Source organism: Pseudorasbora parva, chromosome 16, assembly GCF_024679245.1.
Source record: "Pseudorasbora parva isolate DD20220531a chromosome 16, ASM2467924v1, whole genome shotgun sequence".
Classification (NCBI taxonomy): domain Eukaryota; kingdom Metazoa; phylum Chordata; class Actinopteri; order Cypriniformes; family Gobionidae; genus Pseudorasbora; species Pseudorasbora parva.
In genome coordinates, this window is record NC_090187.1 from 30,250,813 (window position 1) to 30,276,703 (window position 25,891).

Genomic DNA, 25,891 nt, shown 5'->3' on the forward strand with positions numbered 1-25,891 from the left:
ACTTTACCAACATCACCACAACGCCTGCCAACTAAGTGCAATAACTTTTACAAAACAGCACTGTGCTGCAGTAGTGGTAATAGCATGGTGCTTGTGTAAGGTACAAGAGACCATGCTAAATTATGAATTAAGTCACAGTTAAAGTGAAACGAGTTATAAACAAAGATTGCTTTTTATATTTGAAAAATGATTTATATACATTTTAATATTTAAATATGTTTAAATAGTTAATAACATATAATAGTTAATAATATGTATATAAAAATATTTAAAAATGTTTAATAAAATGTAAATAATTTAATTTTAAAAATGCACTTAATATCTTTAAGCAAAACGAGCATCCATGCAATGTGCATTTTATAACTGGATATAAATATGATACTAAATAAAGAAGGCCATATTCTTGTACAAAGGTATTTACCAGTTAGTCCAAGATACTAAAATAAAAATAAAAATAAAAAAGTGGTTTACCATCATGGTGAAATCCATCATAGTATTCCCATTTTACAATGTCCATAAATGCCTGGAAACACCATGGAACTTTTTTGTGAAAACAGAAAGTCAAACGCTGTTTTATTGTGGTTATGTGTTCAATCTCATCAGTTCTTTAAGTTCTGTTCTGCAAGTCAAGCATTTAAACATAGCATACATTTTTTTTGGTAAAAATGTAGTAATACTTAATAGTATTCCAAGCCTTGCCATTGTAGTAAATAAAGACAAATCAGACAAAAGAGAATATACAATTAATCTTCCATAGGAACGACAGTAAAAGCAATATAAAAACGAGAGTTACAGGCTCAAAGAGGAAATGCTTTTTCATTCTTGACAGTCTGGAAATGACAACGAGTCAATGAGACGTGACGGGCGTGAGTTGACTGTCTGAATTAATAGGGCTGCTCTGAGAGCAGGCACCTTGTTAATAAAGAGGACGGGGTGGAGATCAATATGGCCATCAACAGTCCACACGTCTCTGTCTCTCCTCCATCTCTGCCTGACAGATGCTGTCATTCATCGAGTGTCCTTGTGAAAGCCTGTTCAAGTATCATAGTGCTGCAAGGACAGTGTTTGTAAAAACGGCAGCCGGCAGACAGAGTAAGTCAAAAAAGCAGAAAGTTCACTAGATTATGTGTGGTTTTATCTATAAAAGAAAGCAAATCCATACATTCGACTAAATCATTTGTCTACTCGTGTCCAAAACCTCACTCACTGAATTACACAAAGGCACTTTGGAACTTTTTGATTAATTCTGGTAGTCTGTATTAAAGAGGCCGTAACTCTTTTGTTATGGTACTATTTTTATTCAGACATTCCTGCAGTCGCTTGCTCTACCATAGTTCATTGCACATTGTACCGTATGGGCTTGTTTTTGCCCCAGAGAGAGCTAACAACCCATGCTAGGTTTTCTGGCTTAACATACTGTTCTAGCAGTAACTTGCTCACCCACCAGCACCCGCGGCTGCAAGCAGACCCAGGAGGAATAAAGGCTGACAGAGTAGAAAACTGCTTGTAAGCTGCATTTCCTGTTTTTTAATGGTTTTAATGGAGACATGCTTGCAGGCTGCACGGATAGAGGCATTTAGAAGAGAAAACTGGCTCTTTGAAACATCACCAGTTGAGAAATGTTCTGTCTTGTAAAAAGTTTTTACAAATGTAAAAATGTTCGTCTTTTACTTAATGTTTTTAGCACAGGGTTTTCTCATCAAAGACTGACATTTTAACAAAGCGTTTTGAAACAAAAACAGCCTAATTATAGTCAACATGAAAATGCATTCACTACTCATTTTATTTATTTAATTCTTATTTAACAGTAAACCCAAATATCCAACAAAGATTTTTTTTTTCAGAAGCAATACTGCATAAAATATTAACACTCATTTTCAAAGATTGAATCTTAAATAAGTGTAAACATTTTAAATTATGAAGTAAATTACTTTCATAAACATAAATTATTTTTATGAGGTTGCATATATTTGATCAAACATACAGTAAAAACTATTTTATTATTTTACTAAAATGTAAAATATTTGTCCTCTATTAAATTACACATTTTAAAATGTAATATAGTGTCACATATAGTGTCAAATTATCCTTATTTCTCAATTATCAATGTCGAAAACAGTTGTGCTGCATAACGTTTTTGTGGAAAAATATGATACAGGATTCTTTGATTAATATAAAGTTCAAAAGAAGAACATTTATTTGAAATAAAAATCTTAAATATAAAAGTAATATAAAAACATGACCGACATACTGAAATTTTTAAGCAATTTAATACATCATTGCTGATTAAAATTATTAACTTCTTTATATAATATCTTACGGACCCCAAACGTTTGAACGGCCATACATTTCCCACATTGTGCGTGTACGTGTCTGATGACCTAAGGTTTGCCAGCAGAACATTGTCCAAAGCATCACACTGCCTCCGCCTCAGCATTAACTTCTTGAGCAATTTCAGCTACAGTAGCTTATCAGTTTGATCAGACCACACGGGCCAGCCTTCGCTCCCCACATGCATCAATGAGCCTTGGCCGCCCATGACCCTGTCTCCGGATCACCACCGTTCCTTCCTTAGGCCATTTTTTATAGATACAGAACACTGCAGAATGGGAATATCCCACAAGAGCTGCAGTTTTGGAGATGCTCTGACCCAGCGTTCTAGCCATCACAATTTGGACCATGTCAAACTCGCTCAAATCCTTACGCTTTCTAACACATCAACTTTGAGGACAAACTGTTCACTTGCTGCCTAATATATCCCACCCACTAACAGATGCCGTGATGAAGAGCTAATCAGTGTTATTCACAACGCCTGCCATCATCATGTTATGCCTGATTGGATAGCAGATATTTAGCAGACACTTTGCTAATACTCTAATGAGGGTTAGTTGACATGTAATTGCAAAGTTACTTATAGTTAATTGAATGTCTAAAGTGGACCATCAAAATAAAGTGTTACCTATTCTTTTTAATTATTAAGTTATAGGCATTTTTTTAATATAGATTTATCAGATATATCACACAAAAACCAACATTTTCAAAACACCCAATCTTCTCATTCAACATTGGTTTCTCACAGATGCAGAGATTTGTCTTTTTCTTCCCAAGAGTGCATACTGTCTGCTTATTCCAGTTCACTTGAATGAATTAACGGCTCTAAAGGCATAGCAGGGGTCCCATCACTCGACAAAGTGTTTTTCCAGACGGGCCCTGAGACTAGACTATCCCCTTCAGATCAGTGATTGAGGACAGATGCTGCACTAGTCACAGGTTTGAGCGGCCTCATATAGTTATACTCTAACCGTCCAGGCTTCGGTTCCTCAGGATGGTATCTATAACAATAACAGCTGATAAATTCACATGAAAAATGGAAGATTTAGAAGGATCATATGACTCAAATAGCTTACTATGAAAAAAAACAAAACAAAAAACACAATCTACCCATAATTAAAATTGGACATAAGTCTGTAGTGCAAGAAAATGAGAATAGGAAATTCCTCTACTTGGAAGAACCTCAACACATTCGTAAAGAAAACATTTGGAGCAAAACCATGGAAGCTGAGAGCAATTTTACAATCTTCAGGTCAGTTATGATTCGGCTTGACATTGATATCCGACATCTGCGTTAGTTAACGGAAACCCTGAAATGATGTGAAGTATCAGGTTTCTCAGTTAAATGTGACAGAGTCATGAAATTTAAACAGACAGTGAGATGGGAACAGTCAAAAACTAATCTTCAGCATGCAAATGCATGTCTGGATGTCTCTAATAGTGATTTACGAAAATAAATGACAATTGTGCATAATATCCTTCAATAAATTCAATCTGAAAAAAAAAATTAACATAGAATTTCTGGGTTCTGTTTATATTCTGGATATGAGATCTGTCTTTTCAGCTCAAATTAGAGACTGGATGAATTATTGCGACATGACGTCAGAGCTCAGTTAATATAAACGCTTGTCAAGTGATGCAGGTTACACTTAAACGTGAGTGCCGCCCGCGCTTACCCATGCGTATTTTTCATCACAAATCTCAAGTCTAAAAACATACAAAAGTAATAGAATACCTCTTCTATACAAGTCCCACGATTTAAAGTATTTTTCGTGTTTGTAGTTCAAACGGTGAGGGACAAATTATGCGTCTTAGGTCACACTGCCTTAGTGCTCAATTACGATTTATTGCTCAGATACAATTTTTTTTGTTTAGCTTGTTAGCATTATTGTTTTAAATGGGGCCAATATCAGATTCCGGAGCGAACAGATCATGGTCCTAGTCCCACATGTGCAAAAGAACGATAAAAAGACGAGATGCAGCACGCTGTTATACGGAAGCACGTAAACACTAAGGTACAATATAAACAACAAAGATGAGGATGCAATGCGAGAAAAGGACAGGATATTAAAACATTTATGATACAAGCAAACGTTTTGCTTGTATATTTGTCAATGATTGTCTTGCTAACTTTAGGTGTGTAAAATCTGTGTGTGACTCCTATGAACACAGAATTGTGACATCAAAATTTCTCTAAAGAAATTTCTCTAAAGTGACGTCAAGTTCTCATGAATTCCGATATAACTGCTCAGACTGAGGTTGCATTGCAAAACATCTGACCTGTATCAGATTTAGGACCACATATGGAAGTGTCCCAAATCAGATTCCATGTGGTTTGTGCTGTTCACACTGTCATGACAAACATTGACTTGCAGTCTGAGCGTAGCCTTAGTTTAATTTAACTTTAAAAATAAACAATAATATTCTTGCCTTATCCAAATAATTAAATCCCATTTAAGTAAATATAGGGAAAGTCAACTCCCATTTGTTTTTATGATCCAAAAATAAAGGTAGACTTCAAAGCAAACTTCTAACAAAATTAATGTGTATTTAGTACAGTCTAACTCTAACCATTTATCTGACTCCCTGCTTAAGGCAGTGACACATCAAGTCGACATCAGAGAACAGCGGCGACAAAAGCCGACTGCGTACAACGTGCTTTAACACACCAAAATGGCGAGTCGACTGTCAACTAGCACGTGTTCTGCGCCTTCATGTGAGGAAGTAATTGTCTATATCAGCAGGAATCAATAGTTTATATTAGTCATTCAAAAAGAGAAACCAAAACTAGAACTGCCCTATACAAACCGTAAACAAAGCAGCGCTTGCTTAGCATTTTGACTCATGCTGATCACTTTCTTCATTCCAGGCGGCTCATGTTGTTACGTATTGCAATGCTCAGGTAAGAAGACATTAAAATTAGAAATGCCTGTCCATGCCACCTTTTTATTCTCTTTTATTATCTTTTATTCTCCTGCACAGACTCATTCGTTAAACTAAAGAGCCAATCAGAGCAATCTCTCTGACCAACGGTTCCAACACCGATTCAACACGCAGAGTCGGGCGATTGAGGCGAACTTCCACCGACGTGTAGCGTAGAAATCTAGACGCACCCTAGCGGTGGCAAATCTAATTTGCTCAATTAGAGTCAAGCAACTCTTAACAGACTTCTGAGCTGGGAAAACCAAACTCTGGTCAGGCTAATCACATCGTGAATAGAGTTGGTGGGCGGGCTCAACATGATGGCAGAGTTGCAGAGGTTACTCGTGCTACTTGTAAACAAAGAAGATGGCGAACGGTGGTCTTTCGAATCGGCTTTGGCCGCGACTCTGGAAGACTTGGAATTAAGCTGTTCTTTGAAAAAATAAGAGCAAAGAATGGCACTGAAATCATTCTTAAGAAGGGAAGATGTGTTCAGAGTTTTGCCGACCAGATACAGCAAAAGTTTAATCTATCAACTAGCTCTGCTTCACATTTCTCTGGTTGGTTGAAGCGCTATCCAGATACGTGCAGGGGGAGTTTGAAAGACAACCGTTTATCCCGCCCCTCGCATTGAGCCCTGTCAATGGTTTGTTTCCAGACCAAACATCTTGATGTGGGTCTGGCTTGTCAGGCTAACCGACATGTGGAACACACCAAAAAAAACAACCCCGATACACGTTATTTAATGGCTGACGTTGGTGGACGGCCGACTATCATCTTGGTGTGTCACAGCCCTTAGATGCTAAACAATAGGATACACGTGCCTTTTGTCTCTCTTAGAAATCGTAGATATGGAAAAAGCAGACATCCCACTTCTCTTATCAAAGCACAAGAAAACAAGCATTGTTCAGGTACAGACAGACAGAGAGAGAGACAGGAAATGTGTCTATTTTCAGCGAGGTAACATACAGGTCAACAGCAACATTTTCCTTTCGGTTCTTTTGAAATACTAGACAGAAGACGAAAACAAACCACTTGATTGAGTTTTCAGTCTGAAACTTGCAGTTTCTTTCTCAGATTATACATGGGATGATGGGAATTGATCATTTGTCATCAATGGGCCAAGCATCTGGTTTCAGTTGAGCTTTGAGAACTTCTAGAGAACTTTTTCCATAACAAAACTACATAAAGAACTCGATTTTGAGCCCAACTGTGCATGTATTTTTAATGTAAGCAGCCTTACAATCATGATAGACTGGTCTGTGTTCCCCTGCAGTATTGGAGAGCATTTAGAATGCTTGATTACATCCCCCCTTTGTTTACGGATGCTTCTCCCTTCCCAAAGGATTAGAAAACAAAAAGAAGGACCAAATAGTTGGAAGTAGTTCTCCACTCTCTAACGATCATTTCATTTCGAGCTGTGAAAAGTGATTACCCAGAGGTCAGTGCACACAGGGATTAACCCTTGACTGGCCATGTCAAAAAAACATCATGTGAAGGCAAATCAATCCAGAGGTTCGATGGATATTGCTGAAGCCTTTTTGAGACAATGGGAATAATGACAAGCACCCGACTGGACAGGAAAAGATGACCTAATCTTGTTCCTATGACCTCAAAGTGCTTTCCTAATGTACAACTGACATACACTGGCGTGGGATGCTATACTGTACATACCATTACAGTGTGTGTTGAAACAAAATAAACATACCATCCTCACTGGTGTGGGTCTCAATTCCTCCATCCTGGTCAACCTCCTCAAGAGCTCCATGTTCACTGTATGGACTCTCACTGCAGGGAAAAAAAAAATCATTATTTACTATTTAGCCAAATAATTTAGGATATAGGAATATACTTAATAGATAATAGCATTTACAACCTCTGTAAACTCAATATTTAAGGACAGAATAACATGTTAATTTAGTAGACACGCGCATTGTATGTCTATGTATAAATCTTTATAAAACTTCAAAAAAGTTAAAGTAAAAAAAATAAAAGACAAACTGATTAAAATATATTTATACCATGGTCTGTCTGAACACTCGATTCTGATTGGCTAGAAACTGTGCATTAAAACCATGAAGGTTTTGTCACTGTTCTATATTAAGGCACACTGCTTTTACTGAAGCACACACACACACACACACACACACACACACACACCTTTAATTAATAAAATCACTTATCTGCCGAATCACTACATTATATTTCTCAGCAGCAAAGTAGTAAAACAGATGTTTTTGAAGTAAACTTCATCAGATTCATTCTTAAAAGAGAGATGCTACAGATGCAGGTAAATCACATGAATCTTTTGCTCCCTCTCTCTTGATAATTAAAATAAATTCTATAATTTATCCAAATCAAATAAATGTAATCTTACTGCACTACTTGAATCACTGTATCTGATTCAAAACAGAGAGAATGCTAGATCTAAAAAGCGGTAAAATACTAAAATAATCGTAATTTTTACCCTTCCGGTCAAATGCAAACTGCAAACATCAATGACAGCTTTAACTTGTCAATGCTGGCAAATGACCATAGTATAAGTGGGATAATCCATGGCTAGCTGTGCATTAAACGATTTGAATGCATTCCGAGGAGTGTTTTCAAATCACTTTGTGTCAGGTGGTTCTTTGCCTCCACAGCTAGCCGTGTATTATCGCTTACATAATACAGTTTTGATTTGATGATTACAATATATAAAATAGTTTTGAAAAGTATGTAGTTACATTTGCCGTTTTAAACATTTCTTATTATTAATCACAAATCAGCATATTAGAATGATTTCTCACAGAAGGATCATGAGACACTGTAGTCTGGAGTAATGATGCTGACAATTCTACATCTAGTTCACAATATTAAAGTTTGAATTGTATTTTTTATTAAATAAATGCAGCCTTGGTAAGCATAAGAATATATAAGAGTATACAACCCCAAAACTTTGAACATTAGTGTATGCATATTTCCTTACATAAGTAAATGCATGCACAGGGGGAAACAGATTTAAGTCGCAGCCAGAGTAAAACTCATTGAGCAAAAAAAAAATACAGAGGCTGTCATTAGTATTCAGGAGGAGCTGGGCAGGGTGATTGGGATTCTGTCAGTGGCACAGCATGGTTACTGAGACTGGCAGTAATGCCCTTCACATCCTTGCAGATTAACTCTGACACACAGTAAAGTCATTTCAAATAGAGCCCTGCCACTCCCACACTACCAAAGGGGAAAAGTACGGGAACCGGCTTCGGCGAGTTTAAGGAGGGTGGATGTACTGATTTAAAACGCTCTAGTACAGATTCTTGCAGTGGCAGGTGTTTTGCTTCAGTTTTGGGGATGAAGACTTGTGGGAGTTGGGCCGCTCTTTTTGAGACAACAAAATCACTAGCCAACACATACACACAGCTGTGGAGTTGGCAGAAAATGTCTCTTTCCTCTTCTCATCCATGCGTATTTCGGAGAGAAAATGAGCGTTGGTTTGGCCGGCGGTCTTTCCTTACCTTGATGGCGGCAATTACCGAAATGGTTTCATTCTGTCTCACCTAGTTAAAGATCTCCAAACCCTTTAGCCTCTAAAAATGTCCTACCTCAACTAAAGAGATCGCTATATTTGCATGTCATCATTTCAAATAATTACCCAGAAGAAATCCAAACACCGCTCAGATGCAGCTGGTCCACCTCACTCTCTATATCCAGGCACACATACCTGTGATATTAAGTGCATTTGAAATACAAACCTTTGGCCTAGGGCCTGGTATATCCTCACAGTGAAAGAATGAGAAATACGAGGCCATTTTATACTTCTGCTAATTTACAGTTTAGAAGAAAATAACCATCACACATGAGCCACATTTTAAAAATGTATTGAAATCGACCCTCATGTCATTCCTGTGAAACCTGTATGACTCTTCTACACTTAAATGACTAATTCTGGACCTGAATTACCTTTTGTAAGGATTTATGCTCCTTTCCTGGATCAACTAGACCTGATCTTCAAAACAATGCAGTCACACCCTAAAACTGTGCTATCAAAATAAGTGACTCACTACAGCTCTGACTAATAATTTCTTTCATTAAAACAAACTATTTTACTTCAGTCACGCCATGGATGTCTGGATACCGTCACTTATACAGTACATAAAAATACAATAGTCCAGATACAAGGGGGGAAAAACAAGCTTTAACAAGATTCTCATCTCTAAGGTTGAGCAATGTCTGAACATCAAACTTACTAGCATGTCCTTAACTTACCTAGATGCAGTTACCCAGACAGTTATTAATAAATAATTAAAAACAGCATCATCATCATCTCATCCCGCCACTCACCAATAATCTCCGCCTGCCATACACTTCTCGTACAGGGGGCCGTCAAGCTCCTTTGAATCAGGAAAGATAGTCTCGTGGTGGATGATGATGGTTTTGATGACCTCATTGACATGGGCCTGGCAAGAGACCTGGTCCTGAGTTTCTGGAGTGGGCATGAGGGTGGGGCCAAAGCAGATGGCCAGATTATAGGGGTCCATCATGTTTTCATCACTGTACTGGGACAAGCTGCAGGAAATACGAACAAACTATTAGGCATCCTGCCAAAAAACAAAAAACAAGATGGTTCTGGCAAGACGGTTTTAAAGACTCTTAATCGGTTAAGTCTGGTCTGATAATTTCTTTATGATCTGGATCTAGAAATTATATTTGATCTAAAAGTGATTGCTCTTAACAATCAAGTTGCGTATTATATTGATGAGAACTTTAGATGTTATTTTAGAAGTTCTTTGCATTTTTAAAGTTTCCTGTTTGTGAGACATTCAGACTTACTGGTTGAGGAAGGCGAACAGATATCGCATGACCACGAGCACTGATCTGGGAACAGTCAGGATAAGCTTTCTTATATACAGCGCTCTCTCATACAGATTTTCTATTCCTACAAGAGAAAAAGACAATAAGAGAGTTAGAAACAAAGAAATCAAGCAAAAAAAATCAAACAGCAACGCAATTATATAAATCAGTATAATTATATATCATTAAAGGGATCACCCAAAACGATGTTTGTAACCAGGCAGATCTCGGCAGCCACTGAATACCATAGTAAGGAAAAAAATACTATGGTAATCAATGGCTGCCGAGACAACTTTAAAGGCGAATTTCTCAATATTTAGATTTTTTCACCCTCAGATTCCAAAATTCCATACATCAATGGAAAGCTTATTTATTCAGCTTTCAGATGGTGTATAATCTCAATAAAAAGAAGAAAAAAGACACGTATGGCTGGTTTTGTGGTCCAGGGTCACATAAATTAAGTTGAAACAATGTGGGCTGATGGCTTCAACAAAATCATATATCATTGATCAAGTACGTACAGTGGTAATGTCGACAAATAGTGTAGGATGCTAGTATGAGATTTCAAAAACCACCTGAGAGCGCATTACTAAGGCATTCTTAGTAATGCGTTTAATGTTTAATCCTAAACATTCTTCCAGATATCTTTATTTTGTGTTCAGCAGAAAAAAGAAATTCATACAGGTTTGGAACAACTTGAGGGTGAGTAAATGAAGACAGAAATTTTCATTTTTGGGTGAACTATCCCTTTAAATGAAATCGTACATACAGAAATTGAAAAAAATAAAACTAACACACATCACCTACAAAGTGTAAGTAAACTTTCAGACTATATTTACTTTTCTTCACATACCTAGAAACAATTGCCCAGACAGTCACTAATAAATAATTTAAAAAAAACATTGCATCCCACCACTCAGCAATAGTTTGTTTCTCTCTCTCTCTCTCTCTCTCTCTCTCTCTCTCTCTCTCTCTCTCTCTCTCTCTCTCTCTCTCTCTCTCTCTCTCTCTCTCTCTCTCTCTCTCTCTCTCTCTCTCTCTCTCTCATTAGGTTGAACACGACATATGAAAGTGGCATAGGCATTGCTGTCCATGTAGAGAAAGCGTTGGAGTCCTGGACACATGCTTGTCCTGCCATGACATTCAGAAATTATTATTCAGGGTCGCTTTCGTCATCCATGCCACTTAGCAGTCTTGAGTATCTAATGACATGCCTCACTCTGAGTGCTAATTCATAGATAACAACATCATTTCAGCTCTATTCATAGTGTTACAAGGCTGAGCTCATTATGTGTGGGTGGGGGTAAAAAAAACATTACAACAGCGTTCGTTCGCACAAAGTTAAACTCTGCCCCATTCTTATGTTGCATTCACTTGTGTTCATTGAAACTAAATTGCTGCCTGTCCACACCCTGGACCTAATGAAGCTGATTAACAGAGAATTAAACGAGGGTAAAGTCTCAAAACGATTTAAATCGTCACTTTAAAGGAGCTTAAAGATTAATCCAGAAGACTGGCATTGCAGAAAGGTGTGAGCATTCCTGCAGCTCTCCTTCAGCAAGTGGGTTTCTCCTTCAAGTCTTAACTCACTTCTTGTCACCTTCTGGAATTCCATTAAGCATATTCGCTGTCTCCTTAGTAATGCGCTCTCAGGCGGTGTTTGAAATCTCATACTAGCATCCTACACTATTTGTCGACCATACCATTGTACATACTCAATCGACGATATATGCTTTTGTTGAAGCCATCAGCCCATTATTTCAACGTAATTAATGTGACCCTGGACCACAAAACCAGTCATAAGGGTCTTCTTTTTTCTATTGAGATTATACACTAACTAAACGCTTTCCATTGATTTATGGTTTGTTAGGATAGGACAATATTTGGCAGAGATACAAAAATCTGGAATCTGAGGGTGCAAAAAAAAAAAAATCTAAATATTGAGAAATTCACCTTTAAAGTTTTAATATCCTAATGATTTTTGGCATAAAAGAATAATCTTGACCCCTACAATGTATTGTTGGTTATTGCCACAGATGTACCGTGCGACTTATAACTGGTTTTGTGGTCAAGGGTCACAAAAACATATAATTTCTGTATACATAATAAACATCATTTATCAATTTACATTTATCAATTTTTATTCTGATTCATTATACTTAAAGCTACACTATGTAATTTTTCTGTCTGCTAGATGTCGCCTATTCAAAACAAAGGCGTAGTTTGATGATGCCAGGTTTGAGCGCAGAATCTTGGGACATGTGGTCTTCACCTCACAGCCAGTGGAAAAGAATCGGTCTAGGACTTACGGTCTTACCCAATACGTGGCTCGCGAGCAGCGGGACTTTTATTATGACGGGACACAGTAGTCTGCGCCATTTTCACTTTTCCGGTCATGAGTAGGAGGGAATGCAGCTCTGTTTATCATATCAGATATACACTCACCTAAAGGATTATTAGTACTAATACTGTGTTTGAGCACCTTCAGAGCTGCCTTAATTGTACGTGGCATTGATTCAACAAGGTGCTGAAAGCATTCTTTAGAAATGTTGGCCCATATTGATAGGATAGCATCTTGCAGTTGATGGAGATTTGTGGGATGCACATCCAGGGCACGAAGCTCCCGTTCCACCACATCCCAAAGATGCTCTATTGGGTTGAGATCTGGTGACTGTGGGGGCATTTTAGTACAGCAAACTCATAGTCATGTTCAAGAAACCAATTTGAAATGATTCGAGCTTTGTGACATGGTGCCTTATCCTGCTGGAAGTAGCCATCAGAGGATGGGTACATGGTGGTCATAAAGGGATAGACATGGTCAGAAACAATGCTCAGGTAGGCCATGGCATTTAAACGATGCCCAATTTGCACTAAGGGGCCTAAATTGTGCCAAGAAAACATCTCCCACACCATTATACCACCACCACCAGCCTGCTTGGTGGTAACAAGGCATTACGGATCCATGTTCTCATTCTGTTTACGCCAAATTCTGAAATTGAGACTCATCTGACCAGGCAGCATTTTTCCAGTTTTCAACTGTCCAATTTTGGTGAGCTTGTGCAAATTGTAGCCCCTTTTTCCTATTTGTAGTGGAGATGAGTGGTACCCCGTGGGGTCTTCTGCTGTTGTAGCCCATCCGCCTCAAGGATGTGCATGTTGTGACTTCACAAATGCTTTGCTGCATACCTCGGTTGTAACGAGTGGTTATTTTAGTCAAAGTTGCTCTTCTATCAGCTTGAATCAGTCGGCCCATTCTACTCTGACCTCTTTCATCAACAAAGCATTTTCACCCACAGGACTGCTGCATACTTGATGGTTTTCCCTTTTCACACCATTCTTTATAAAACCCTAGAAAAAGTTGTGCGAGAAAATCCCAGTACCTAAGCGGATTGTGAAATACTCAGACCGGCCTGTCTGGCACCAACAGCCATGCCACGCTCAAAATGGCTTAAATCACCTCTCTTTCCCATTCTGACATTCAGTTTGGAGTTCAGGAGATTGTCTTGACCAGGACCACACCCCTAAATGCATTGAAGCAACTGCCATGTGATTGGTTGATTAGATAATTGCATTAATGAGAAATTGAACAAGTGTTCCTAATAATCCTTTAGGTGAGTGTATTTAAGTGTGTTTAAAATGATGTTGTGACATTACTCAGCGGCTGCTGTGACACAATGCACACTGCTAAGAGTAATGCATTTCTGCCAAATAAAACTGGAAAACGAGGGTAATGCAGATATGACGCAATTGACAGACAACTCCCTCAGACGTCCCAGTTCCTTGGTTAAAATAGCAATTTTCTCACAATTCACAAATAGTTGGAAACATTTGGAAAATTGTAAGAACTCAACTGAACGTATAACACTGACCTTGTGGTTTTTGGATATTTTACTACAAAAATACTACATAGTGCACCTATAACGGCTTTAAGGAGAGTGAAAACTAATCCTATTAAGCATTGCAAATGATATACAGTATTGTACCTTGTGTCTTTGATTTGAAGCAAAAACAGTTTTTGAAAATCAGACAAAGTGTTGTGAATCACATTGTAGCTAGTTGGTTGGATGGTTCATGGCTTATAACTCTTAATTGGAGACTATTTTAAAATCTCTACGGGTAAAATAGTCTCGGAAAGGCTACCGAACCGAACTGTTGGAATCTGTACAACTCAGTACAGGATCCCACAATGCAATTCATTTCTAGTATGACGACTGAACCAGAGCAGGTTTAACATCTTTCTAACCTCCTTATTTTACTTTTTTAACTGACTGCTAAAACATTTCCACAAAAAACAGTCTTAAAAAAAATCAACACTGGATGGGAAATGTTTGATAATCCATGTTTTTATTTATATATTAAGTGTATGCTAAATGCCACTAGCACATTACAAACATAGCTTCAGATTAATTGATACATTTTGACCTTATCGGTTCCCATGTTTTGGCTGTGAAACACATAAGCAAGCAGCACTTACAAAAGAAAAAACAGCCTTTGTAGAACATAATAAAAAAAAATGAGGTGATCTGCTCTCATCTATTGCTACTTTAGTATACACAGATCCCAGATTCATCCTCTGATAGCAGCTTAAAATAGCCATGTCACCATTAGGAAAAAAGAACTGGGCTTTTTCTACTCGTGTTATCGTACTTAAGCAAGAAACTGGTTTTCAAACATGGATACTGAGCAAAAGAAGCAATTTAAAGGCACTGTTAAGCCTCACCACAGACAGGGCACATGTCTCCAGCTACACAACATGAACTGATCTCCGACAGTGCAGGGAACGAACAACTCTTAAAGTCTATATATAGATCTGCCAGGGAGAGAGAACAGGAGAGGCCACGTTTGTTAGAGGGAGTGTGTGGTATGCTGGGAAGGGTAAGTCGTGTGTAAATGTAAACAGCAGGGAATCCCCATTAGTCACACTACGGAGTGTCACAGGCACAAGTCCGCTCGTTGGTCGGCTATGCATGAACACATGCCTCGACATTCCTCTGCACGTACAGGCAAACAAAAACCCACCAAAACTACACACGCAAACTCACGGCACCTTATTACAGCTCTTCACAAAATATGGAAGCTTGTTTGCACCACAGAATAAAAATAAATAAAGGTAATTGCAACTTTTTCCTTGCAATTCTGACTGACTCAGAATTGTGTGATATAAAGTCAGAATTGCGTGATATAAAGTCAGAATTGTGTGATATAAAGTCGCAATTGCGAGTTTATGTGAGATAATGTGAGAAAAATATTTTTCACCCTCAGAAATGGAATTCTGACTTTATATCACAGTTCTGACTATTTCATACAATTATGACTTTATATCTTGCAATTCTGAATTTATATTTCACAATTCTGACTTTATAGCTCACAGTTCTGACTTTATATCACGCAATTCTGACTTTATATCACGCAAATCTGACTTTATATCACACAAATCTGACTTTATAATTTGCAATTCTGACTTTCACACAATTCTGATTTTAATTCACACAATTCTGACTATTTCATACAATTCTTACTTTATATCTTGCAATTCTTACTTTATAGCTCACAATTCTGACTTTATAGCTCACAGTTCAGACTTTATAGCTCACAATTCTGACTTTATAGCTCACAATTCTGACTTTATAGCTCACAATTCTGACTTTATATCTTGCAATTCTGACTTAATTTCTCGCAATTCTGACTCTGTCACACAATTGCTTGTTTATATCTTTCCAGTCTATAAAAAGTCGATGTAAACTCACAATTGTGAGATGAAAAGGTGCAATTTTAAAATGTTTTATTCTGTGCTTCCACACAGCTTCCATGAAACAGGGACCATTATAATCAATTCATTATTATTTTTCTGAACAAAATTTGGCATGTAACACATTCCGCATAGTAAGTCATAGACCTGGGAATGATGTATCAAATTGTGCGGCTTATTGTGGAGAGGTGTGCTATTACTTTTATAAGTGATCGGATGTCCAATATTCTCACTGCAGGCTAAAAATCTGTCACAAAAATCCCAGACTTAATATGGGACTTTGAACTGTGACAGGTGATAGCTCCGAGCAAAGATTTCATAGAATCATGTGGGTTACTGCACTTAAGGAGGCACGATCTTTAAGAACAGTATAAGGTGTACTCCTGGGAAGCAAGAGGTGCCTATAATTGCCCATAGACATACTATTATCAAGGGACTGCCTGTTAAACAGGAAGTGATATTTTTACGCTAAACATTTTTTTATCTACATAGCAGGGAAAATGTATCCAGGTTTAAAAATGTTTATACATGTAAGGAATTCCTAAAATCATGAAACCTTTTGAATTATTTGTCTAAATATTATGCATGAATTATTAAATTATCTGTGGGCTAAAGTTGGTCAGATAATTCAGGGTAAACTGTGCCAGTGGTTCAACAAATATTAAAATGGTTTTGAATGTTTATATTATGGAAATTGTATATTTAATACCTATTTTAAGTACATAATTTAAATACAAAATGTAATTGTTCATAATTAATTTGTATTAATATTTTTTATATAAAATGCACATTGTTCATACTTCGATAAGAGGACAACTTGGTATTAAAATTGGCACAGCTTACCCCACTCTTTCCTAAATCATATCCTTGATCCGAGCTGTGGATAACAAACATCCCATTAACCCAAATGAAGCGATTGAGCATCACGGTGTCATGCTGCATTCATTCAGCGCAGTCTAGCGTCATCTGTGATGATGATAAAGCACGCTTTCTGAGCTCTTTCAAATGCACACAAAGTTGCATTCATGCCAGTTGAAGGACCAACTGAAGCTCTAATGTGTCATGCTGTGGTGGAACACACACTGTGCTGTAATGGAGGGTGGGTAAGGCTGTTAGCGTTAGCCTGAGGCACTGGACGCCTTGTCATACAGTGAAGAAAGTCACTGTGCCACTGTTGGGGGCAAATGACTGAGATCTCTTTATCTGAGTGTACATGGTAACAGTTCAAAGCACTGTTAATTCACACTGAGCATCAATGACAGATTTACAGCTGCAGGTCAATAGAAAGCAAAAGAAAGTTAGACACTTACTGACACAGTTGATTAGATCATTGAATCTCTCCTTTGGAAACAGAGGGTTCTCCAAACCTCGAAAGTAGAGTTTCAAAACACCCGCAACAGAGTTTATATCATGGTTATTCTCTTCGTCTGTCAGAGGATCGTTACCTAAAAGACATCATGTTATGCATGAAAGTTGCTGTTTACATTTACATTAATGTTTTTTATCCAAAGTAACAAACAAATGAGATACATATACACAACACACATACTTGTTTTAAATATATAAATATTTTTCAGGCATATAGATTATATCTATGATCAGACATAACATTATGACCTAATATTGTGTTGGTCCCCCTTTTGCTCCCAAAACAGCCTAGACCTAGCCTGACATGGTCATACTCAATTCTAGTCAGAATATGAGTCTGAAACTGCTCCATCCATTGGGCTGTGATTATGAGGCGTGTTTCAACCGAACCAGGAAAGACATCAATTGGATAGACCTACAACCAATCAGAGCAACGAAGCGACGCATTGTCAAATGTCAACAGAGTTCAACTGCACTTGCCAAGTCCGCGTTTTTTCCACGGGTTCTTTTCTATGTCCGTGGGTTGATGTGACTATTATGTGATATATAGACCCATGAGTGCGAATTTTAGCAGGCAACCTTGCCAAAATAAGACACCTTTTACCCCCCAAACGCCATTTTCCCCCCCCGGAGAACCCCCCTAGTAGTTGCCGCGTTTTGTTGTAAAAACATGGCAACCCTGTCTGCACACACGCTGAAATCAGGCTGTTAATGATTTATGATTTAATAAATTTAATTTTAATGTTAATGATTTATGATTTAATTTATGATTATAATTTAATGATACACAGAGTACTTACCCAACATGATCATCATTTCTGAGAGAAATTTTGATGGTGAATGCATATACAAACAAGCTCTCCGTTTAAGATTCAAACAAATATAATCCAAGCCCCTTTGATGACGTGCATGATTACGTTACTGTTTATCATCTGTCCCTCATCGGCTAAAGCCCGCCCTTGATGATTTCATTGGTCCGAACAGTTTCTGTTCGGGGATAATTACTCCTCTATGGAGCAAGGCCAGACCGAATTGCCCGACCTTAAAATTTTACGGGCGGGGCTAAAATCGGCTGGCATCCAGGCTAGCCTAGACCCATCAAGGCATGGACTCCACTAGACCCCTTAAGGTAAATGGACTGCATTTATATAGCGCTTTCAACAGACCCTATGGCCATCCAAAGCGCTTTACATATCGCCTCACATTCACCCATTCATACACCGACGGCGATGTCAGCCATGTAAGGCACTATCCAGCTCGTCGGGAGCAGCTGGGGTTAGGTGTCTTGCTCATGGACACCTCGACACTTGGTCAGGTGGAACCGTGGATCGAACCACCAACCTCCTGGTTTGTAGACAATCTACATGAACCACTGAGCCACTGCCGCCCCAAGGTGTGCGGTGGTATCTGGCACCAATATGTTAGCAGCAGATCCTTTAAGTCCTGTACGTTGCGAGGTGGAGCTTCCATTGATCAGACTTGTTTGTTCAGCACATCCCAGATGCTTGCTTGGATTGAGATGTGGGGAATTTGGAGGCCAATCGACACCTCAAACTTGTTGTACTCCTCAAACCATTCCTCAATTATGGGCGTTTCCATAAAAGGGTGTACATGGTCTGCAACAATGCTAAGGTAGGTGGTACATGTCAAAGTAACATCCACATGGATGGCAGGACCCAAGGTTTCCCAGCAGAACATTACCCAAAGCATCACACTGCCTCTGCTGCCTTGACATCTTCCTATAGTGCATCCTGGTGCCATGTGTTCCCCAGATAAGCAACGCACACGCACCTGGCCATCCATGCGTTATAAAAGAAAATGTGATTCATCAGACCAGGCCACGTTCTTCCATTGCTCCGTGGTCCAGTTCTGATGCTCAAGTGGCCACTGTTGGCACTTTCGGCTATGTACAGGGGTCAACTTGGGCATTCTGATTGGTCTGTGGCTATGCAGCCCCATACGCAAAAAACTGCAATGCACTACACCTTTCTATCAGAGCCAGTATTAACTTCTTGAGCAATTTGAGCTACAGTATCTTGTGTTTGATTGGCTGCAAACATTCGCTCCCCTGTCGTTGGTTCACCACTGTTCCTTCCTTGGACTACTTTTGACAGATAATGACCACTGCAGACCGGGAACACCCCACAAGAGCTGCAGTTTTGGAGAGGTTCTGACCCAGTCATCTAGCCATCACAATTTGCAACTTGTCAAACTCGCTCAAATCCTTTAGCTTGCCCATTTTTCCTGCTTAACACATCAACTTTGAGGACAAAATGTTTACTTGCTGCCTAATATATTCCACCCACTAACAGGAGCTGTGATAAAGAGATAATCAGTTTTATTCACTTCACCTGTCATAATGTTATGCCTGATCAGTGTATATAGCACAGAAACAAATATTTTTTTAAAATATACTGGTAAAAATAATATCAGCATTTGCAGAAAACACAAAACTGTTACCACATTTACACACACCTCTTTCAAATGAGTTCTTGATATCATTGACTTCAACTTGAGATCCAGACACTCGGAATATTCCTTGATGTTGGAGGCCTAAAAAGAGAGAGAGAGAGAAACTGAAATAAGTGTTTAAATAAGATGCTTTACCGTGTCCATTTAAATCCACTGGAAATAAAAGCTGGTTCATAATAACCATGGTCAAATCCCAACCTCAAAAGCTAAGCCCTGTGCTTTAGAAAAGTTCCCTTTTTCTAATTAAAGATAATGAATGAAGGAGAGAGATTCATCAACTTCTACAAAAACATCCGTCAGTCCGGATTAGCATTTAATGCAAAGCTTGGCTGAGGGTCAGAAAAGATTAATTAAAAACTTCTCTATAGTTCCAGTAAGGCGGCCACACACAGACAGCTTTCAGGGGCTACAATAGAAACACAAGTTATCCGACTGTGTTCGCACAGTTAATACAAGTATATGATAAAGATTTCTTTGGACTGAATGTTTGGCTCTGAAATTGACGGGAAAGCACAACACTAAACTTACAACAGATCTAAAACAAGTCTGTGCATGGCTTACACTGGAATAGGACGGATTTGGAAGGCCCATGGAAACTAACTGAATTAGTCCCAAACTTCAGATAACAATGACAGAACGTGTAGAAAGTTTAAAGACAGTAGCATAATGAACTATTTATTTGGGCTTTTCTGGTGCTGTAATGACAATGGTGAGCCGTTCTATGAAATTATGTGTATTTTATGGTTTGAGTTGCGAGACATTTGGAACATAACTTGCCATATAGGTTGATGAATCGAATACAGCTCTCAACAACTCGAGGTATTGCTTGTCCCGAGTCCTTAAAACAAGACAGACATGTGCATTAATTCAGGATGTGGGCAAAACAATCAGTCTAGCTCTAAATCAACTGAAAATATACCACACCCCATGTATCATTCATGTCAGAGATGAGAAGATAATCCTTCTTGACTCTTACAGACCCTATTTAAAGTGCACACCTAAGATTTTGGGCCTTACCGTATCCCAAAAAGGAAACAAAATGACAACTTAGATCTACATGCTAACATTTTTCTTGAACATGAAAGGAGCAAATGCAATCGGTAGAAAATCCGAAATGCTTAAGTGAATCCAGCTATGTGATCCTGGTGTCCGGGCTGCCGGTTGTGTGGGGTTAGAGCGGTTTGTTCAGTGGTTGGCAGCACTCTATCTTGCAAGCTTTTAAAAATGCTGTTATCTGCTTTTAACCCAGGGAATGTGCCAAGTTCCGAACACTGTGCCAGTGCCAGGAACTGAGGCAGACCTCACAGGCGCTACATTTCCCAGCTATGATCATTGCAATAAGGTGAATGCCAAAAGTGCTGCCGTGGACATGCTTAAATATTGATACTCTACATCTGCAAAAAATCATAATTGAAACAGAGGTGGTAAAGCAATGAATGATGGAAAACTTTGCACTTTGCTGTGCAGTTTATTATATTATATCATTCAGTTTAAAAAATAAGGATGGGATATTAAAAATTAATTGTAAAGTATTGTGTATTCTAAGTATAGTAGGATTTCTAATATTTAGAAAATGTACTAACGATTAAATAAATTAGTTATTATTATTTTTTAGAAATTATAATTAGTGTGTAAAGAAAAAAAGATATACATTTTGGTATCATCAATGAGCGCTATATTATCATTTTATATATATAATATTATTTTTTAATAATATTATTTTAATTATTTTTGTAAGAAGTTTAATATCTGGGATATTTTCTATAATCTGGGATATTTTCTATAATCATAATGGTGTGCATTAGGGTCACTGAAGCCAAGAAGGATGAACTCTTGTCAAACACATGGACACATTTACTTTGGGGTCCAAAAGTCTGAGACCACAAGTAAAAATACTTTAATTATGCATATTTTTCATTTAATACAAATTTTTCCTTAGCAAATTATATTATCAACAAAACCATTTGACTGAAAAACTGAATAGAATTTTTTTTTATTCATTGAGAAATATTCATAATCATTTCAAGACTTCTTTTAGTTTCCTTGTTTCATGTCTTTAAATAGAAATCCCAGAATCAATGTGGTCTCAGATATTCAGACGCCGCTGTAAATGGTTCACAGCTTCTTAGTATTAAGCAGAGGTGACTGGAAGTTGAACTACTGGAAGCTTAGACAAGCATGAAGCAATGAGCTAATCAGGACAAGCCGACTGTTTCTGTACCTGGTGCCTTGTGTGTGAGTTCCGTCGTCCACGACTATGAGAGAAGGACAGCAGAATGACAGGACAGAGAGCCAGAGAGTGAGAGAGCAGAAAAAACAGAGAGAAAGAGGCGATCCCCAGGTTAATTGGTCCCAGCACTACAAGCCACCAATGACAGCCTACAATAACATTAGCCCCGTTTCCACCAAAATTACCCGGAACAATTTGTACCAGGAACTTTTTTACAGGAACTTTTCTCCCCCCCAGACCTGCAGCTGTCTGCGTTTCGACCGCTATAAAGTTCCGAGAAGATTAGGCAAATTAGTCCGGTGATGTAGGACTGCGCGCGACTGCTCCTCCAAATCAGTGAAGGACATGTAATCATTTTTAAGTGTACCGATTGAAAGATTTAGTGAACTGTTTACATGAGACGTTATCTAAACCGATCTGGTGTTTACATGTGATGACTTTCAATCGCAATCATTTTGTCACATGCAGTTTGTCTGCCGCACCAAAAATGTCAACGCTGTTTTCTCCAGCAGCTGGAGTGTGTTTACTGTAGCCATAGCAACTCTCAACGGCCACCAGGACTAATACAGTATTATTTATAGCTATTTGTTGTAAAGTGTAATAATCATCTCAGAAAAAAAAAAATTCTGTCAGGCGCAGTTAAAGTAAAAACTGCCCGGGGCTATATACGCTGTGTCATTACTCCAACATTATCTTCATAACTTACGAAATAAAAAGTTTACCCCTCAGAAAAATGTACTTTCCTCTCTTGTCAACATGAGCGCGGCGCGCGCCGTCACGTCATGTAAGGACACACACTTAAAAGTAATCGGTCAGGTCGTTTACATGGTGAAAAAAAATGAATAACGAGTATGGAAGAGATTCAAGCTTTGCTGCTTTTGCTGGTTATGTATAGGTTTACTAAAGAGGTAATTAACAACGACAGAAAAGAGCACATATGCAGATTCAGCAGCATGCAGCTGCAGCATATTCAGAAAGCTTGTAAAGCTAGATTTAAAATGACAATGTATATTATTATCAGCTATTACGGACATTGAACGTGAGATGGCTGAGACGACCGCGCGCCACCAGACAGAGAGCAAGACTGATATTTACTGAACGCAGAACGAACCTCACAAAAGACTTTTAAAAATGCCGGTTGAACTGCGTGAGCTCAACCAATCAGCATGTTCAGCGCCCAAGTCCCGCCCTCGAAAGTTCCTGAACTTTGAAAAAGTACTACCTCGCGAGCAGGGCCGTTTGGAGGGGGAAATATTTACCCGGAACTTCAATTTTACCCTGGTTCCTGCGGTCTAAACACACGAAGTACCACCCAAAGTTCCTAGTTCCTGGGTAAAGTTCCTGTGGTGGAAACGGGGCTATAATTAGTCTTCCAATGACACATTAGCTCCAGCCTCACAGAGAGAAAAAGAGGGGGTGTGCTGACACAACATTGAATGCTATTATCCAATAACTTTACTCCTAAAATTTGCATCTAAACTTAAAATATAGGTAAAGTTAGTTCACCCAAAACATCTGTCATCATTCACTTATGTCATTCCAAAACCTTTTGAATTTCTTTTTTCCATGGAACACAAGAAAATAAACAAACAATGTCACGCTGTTCTCCATTCATCAGAAGTGAATAGTCAGATGCTCTCAAACTCCAAACTCCTAGTTGACATAAAACTGTCCAATATGACCTCAGATCATAAGTCAGCTTGATGTGCCACACGGACTGAAATTGAAGTTGTTATATGCTGAAATTGCCATTGGTTCTCATCTTTCATAACTTCTAGATTTGCCACATTTAAAGGGTCATATAATGCCATTTTTATACAAGTTAATATGATTATTTAATGTCTAAATTAAAACTGTAATATACTTTAATTAAAAAATAAAGAAATCACTCATTTAACCTGGTGAAAAACAGCTCTGTTTTCAGCAAGCCGTTTCTGTGCATGTGCCTTTTATGCTAATGATCTTTGCTCACCCCGCCCATCTGTTCTGTGGGGGCTTTGAGTGCTAAGCCTTGCTTAGACAACAGGAGAAAGTTTGACAGCAAGTCTCTCAGGACACATCTGTGCAAGTTCAACCGTATCCATTCAGATATATCAACATCAAAATGACTGCTGTGTTCATTATTACACCCAAGAACAGAACACCACAATCGCTTAGACCCCATTCTGCTCCAGAGTATCCACAATGGTGGACAGCTTGCGCTCGCTCAGGGCGGGTCTGAGCTGAAACGCTGCTGTCAATCAGGGATGTCCGATCCCGGTCGTGGGAGGGATGTCCGATCGTGTGATGTCACATGATTTCAGACAGGTGAAAACATATAAGGAGATTTAAAAAAAAAAAAACACTTGATGGATTTTTATCATTATAGAATGGTTGTGTACAGTCACTACCAATACACATTGCTTTATATTTAACTTGTAAAAGTGCATGTACCATTATATGACCCTTTTAAAAATGCAGAGCAATTAAATCTAAGCGTTAATGCTTTGATAAAGATTTTCATTAATAATGACTCAAAGGTATTGTAAAGGTAAGTCCCAATTTGTGTACATATGCTGTTTTGTAGTATAAATAGTGTGAGTATGCACTACACTGAAGTGCGAATATATGCCTTATAATATCTTTCATTAAATGGACAAAGAGCAGCATTATCATTCTAGAACATTCCAGAATATTCTTTTTGTGTTCCACAGAAGAGAGAAACTCAAGAGAGGCACGAGACAGATTTATGCTTCTTTTTTTAGGAACTATCCCTTTAAGAGGCTTTCAATCTGCCCTGAAGCAACTGGGTGAATGTTGATGCCTGAAGCTCACTTTATCACCGTCCCCTTGCTTTATGTGTACACACACACCCACACATACCCCCGTTTCTGCTCTGTTTAAAACCCTTCCCCAGCCATAATGATCAGTCAAGTAGAAGCAAGTAGCCGTGGATCATTATGGCTTCAAGCGGCGGTATTCAGTGCAGGTAGTACAGTACCCAAAGCTCTAAATACCTTAACAAATGACTCCAAATTGCCATTAAACAGCTTAACGTTAAATACAGAGCGTGGCCTGGGCCTCTGTGTGCCAAACGGTTTAGGAGGAAGACTGGGAGGCCTATAAAGAGATGTCAACACTTTTAATCTTGAATATGCTCTGTAAACCTTACCGCTAATGAGTTCATATCTCACACAGTTTATGGAACGACTTTGTGGTAAACATGTGATTTTAGGTTATTTAGGGGTAAGCTCCCATTGTGCCTAGCTCAGTGATCTGCACATGCCAATATCCTGTTCATAAACTTCACTTCCACCGCACATCAAAGGTCATGGAAATGGCAAGTCTGCTGGAAACAGCAAGAGGTGGGAGTGAGAGAGATGTCCAAGCACAAAATCTTTTGGCTCGTCTTGGGGAGAACACATGGGGTTATACCAGAGTTCATTCAGAGTATACCTGAGTTCATTTCAATATCCGAATGCAGTTCTTGTTTTAGGATATAATTGATGCTATGCCCTTAATTGATCTATAACTGGTATGTGCAACAACATTTTTAAGACTGCTTAAAATTAAAATAAAATAAAAAGGGTAATATCTTCCTGGGACCCCGGAATAGACTTTTGTCCACTATTGTGGACATTATATTTTATTAAATCTCCTGACATCATATGTTTTCACACAGTCACATCATCATTTTGAAGAGATACCAAATGTTTGGAGTTTTCATCGGGACAACAGCAACTTCTTGGTCTTTAAAAACGGTCTCTTATGGAAATATAATATAATTTTTTCTAAATATAATTGTAAATCGGAAAAACTTTCGCTGTTTTTCAACATCTCAGGAAAATGTAATGGGGTTTGTAATCAAAATATGACTTTATTACAAAACAAGGCATTGATTTTTATAAATATCCATTGTAGTGGACGCCAGGACTTGAAGAATCATGTTTATCAGGCATTTTGGAGACACAACAAGTGAATAGGGAAAGAAATTACATATCAATATCCCTATG

At 38.3% G+C, this 25,891-nt stretch overlaps 1 protein-coding gene across 5 annotated transcripts in view; it reads right to left on the reverse strand.

Moving 5' to 3' along the window:
• Window positions 1-25,891, reverse strand: part of srgap1a (SLIT-ROBO Rho GTPase activating protein 1a) — a 129,917-nt gene that overhangs the window by 15,704 nt on the left and 88,322 nt on the right. For 3 of the 5 annotated variants that reach the window (XM_067420228.1, XM_067420227.1, XM_067420231.1), the window contains exons 12-18: window positions 24,896-24,998; window positions 20,447-20,507; window positions 19,673-19,750; window positions 17,140-17,274; window positions 10,060-10,165; window positions 9,571-9,795; window positions 6,962-7,041 (exon numbers count right to left, since the gene is read on the reverse strand). In XM_067420228.1, coding sequence (XP_067276329.1) covers window positions 6,962-7,041; window positions 9,571-9,795; window positions 10,060-10,165; window positions 17,140-17,274; window positions 19,673-19,750; window positions 20,447-20,507; window positions 24,896-24,998 — 788 coding nt within the window. Of the gene's footprint in view, window positions 1-6,961; window positions 7,042-9,570; window positions 9,796-10,059; window positions 10,166-17,139; window positions 17,275-19,672; window positions 19,751-20,446; window positions 20,508-21,890; window positions 21,925-24,895; window positions 24,999-25,891 lie in introns of all 5 variants that reach the window. The other 2 variants (XM_067420230.1, XM_067420229.1) reach the window with 1 other exon arrangement.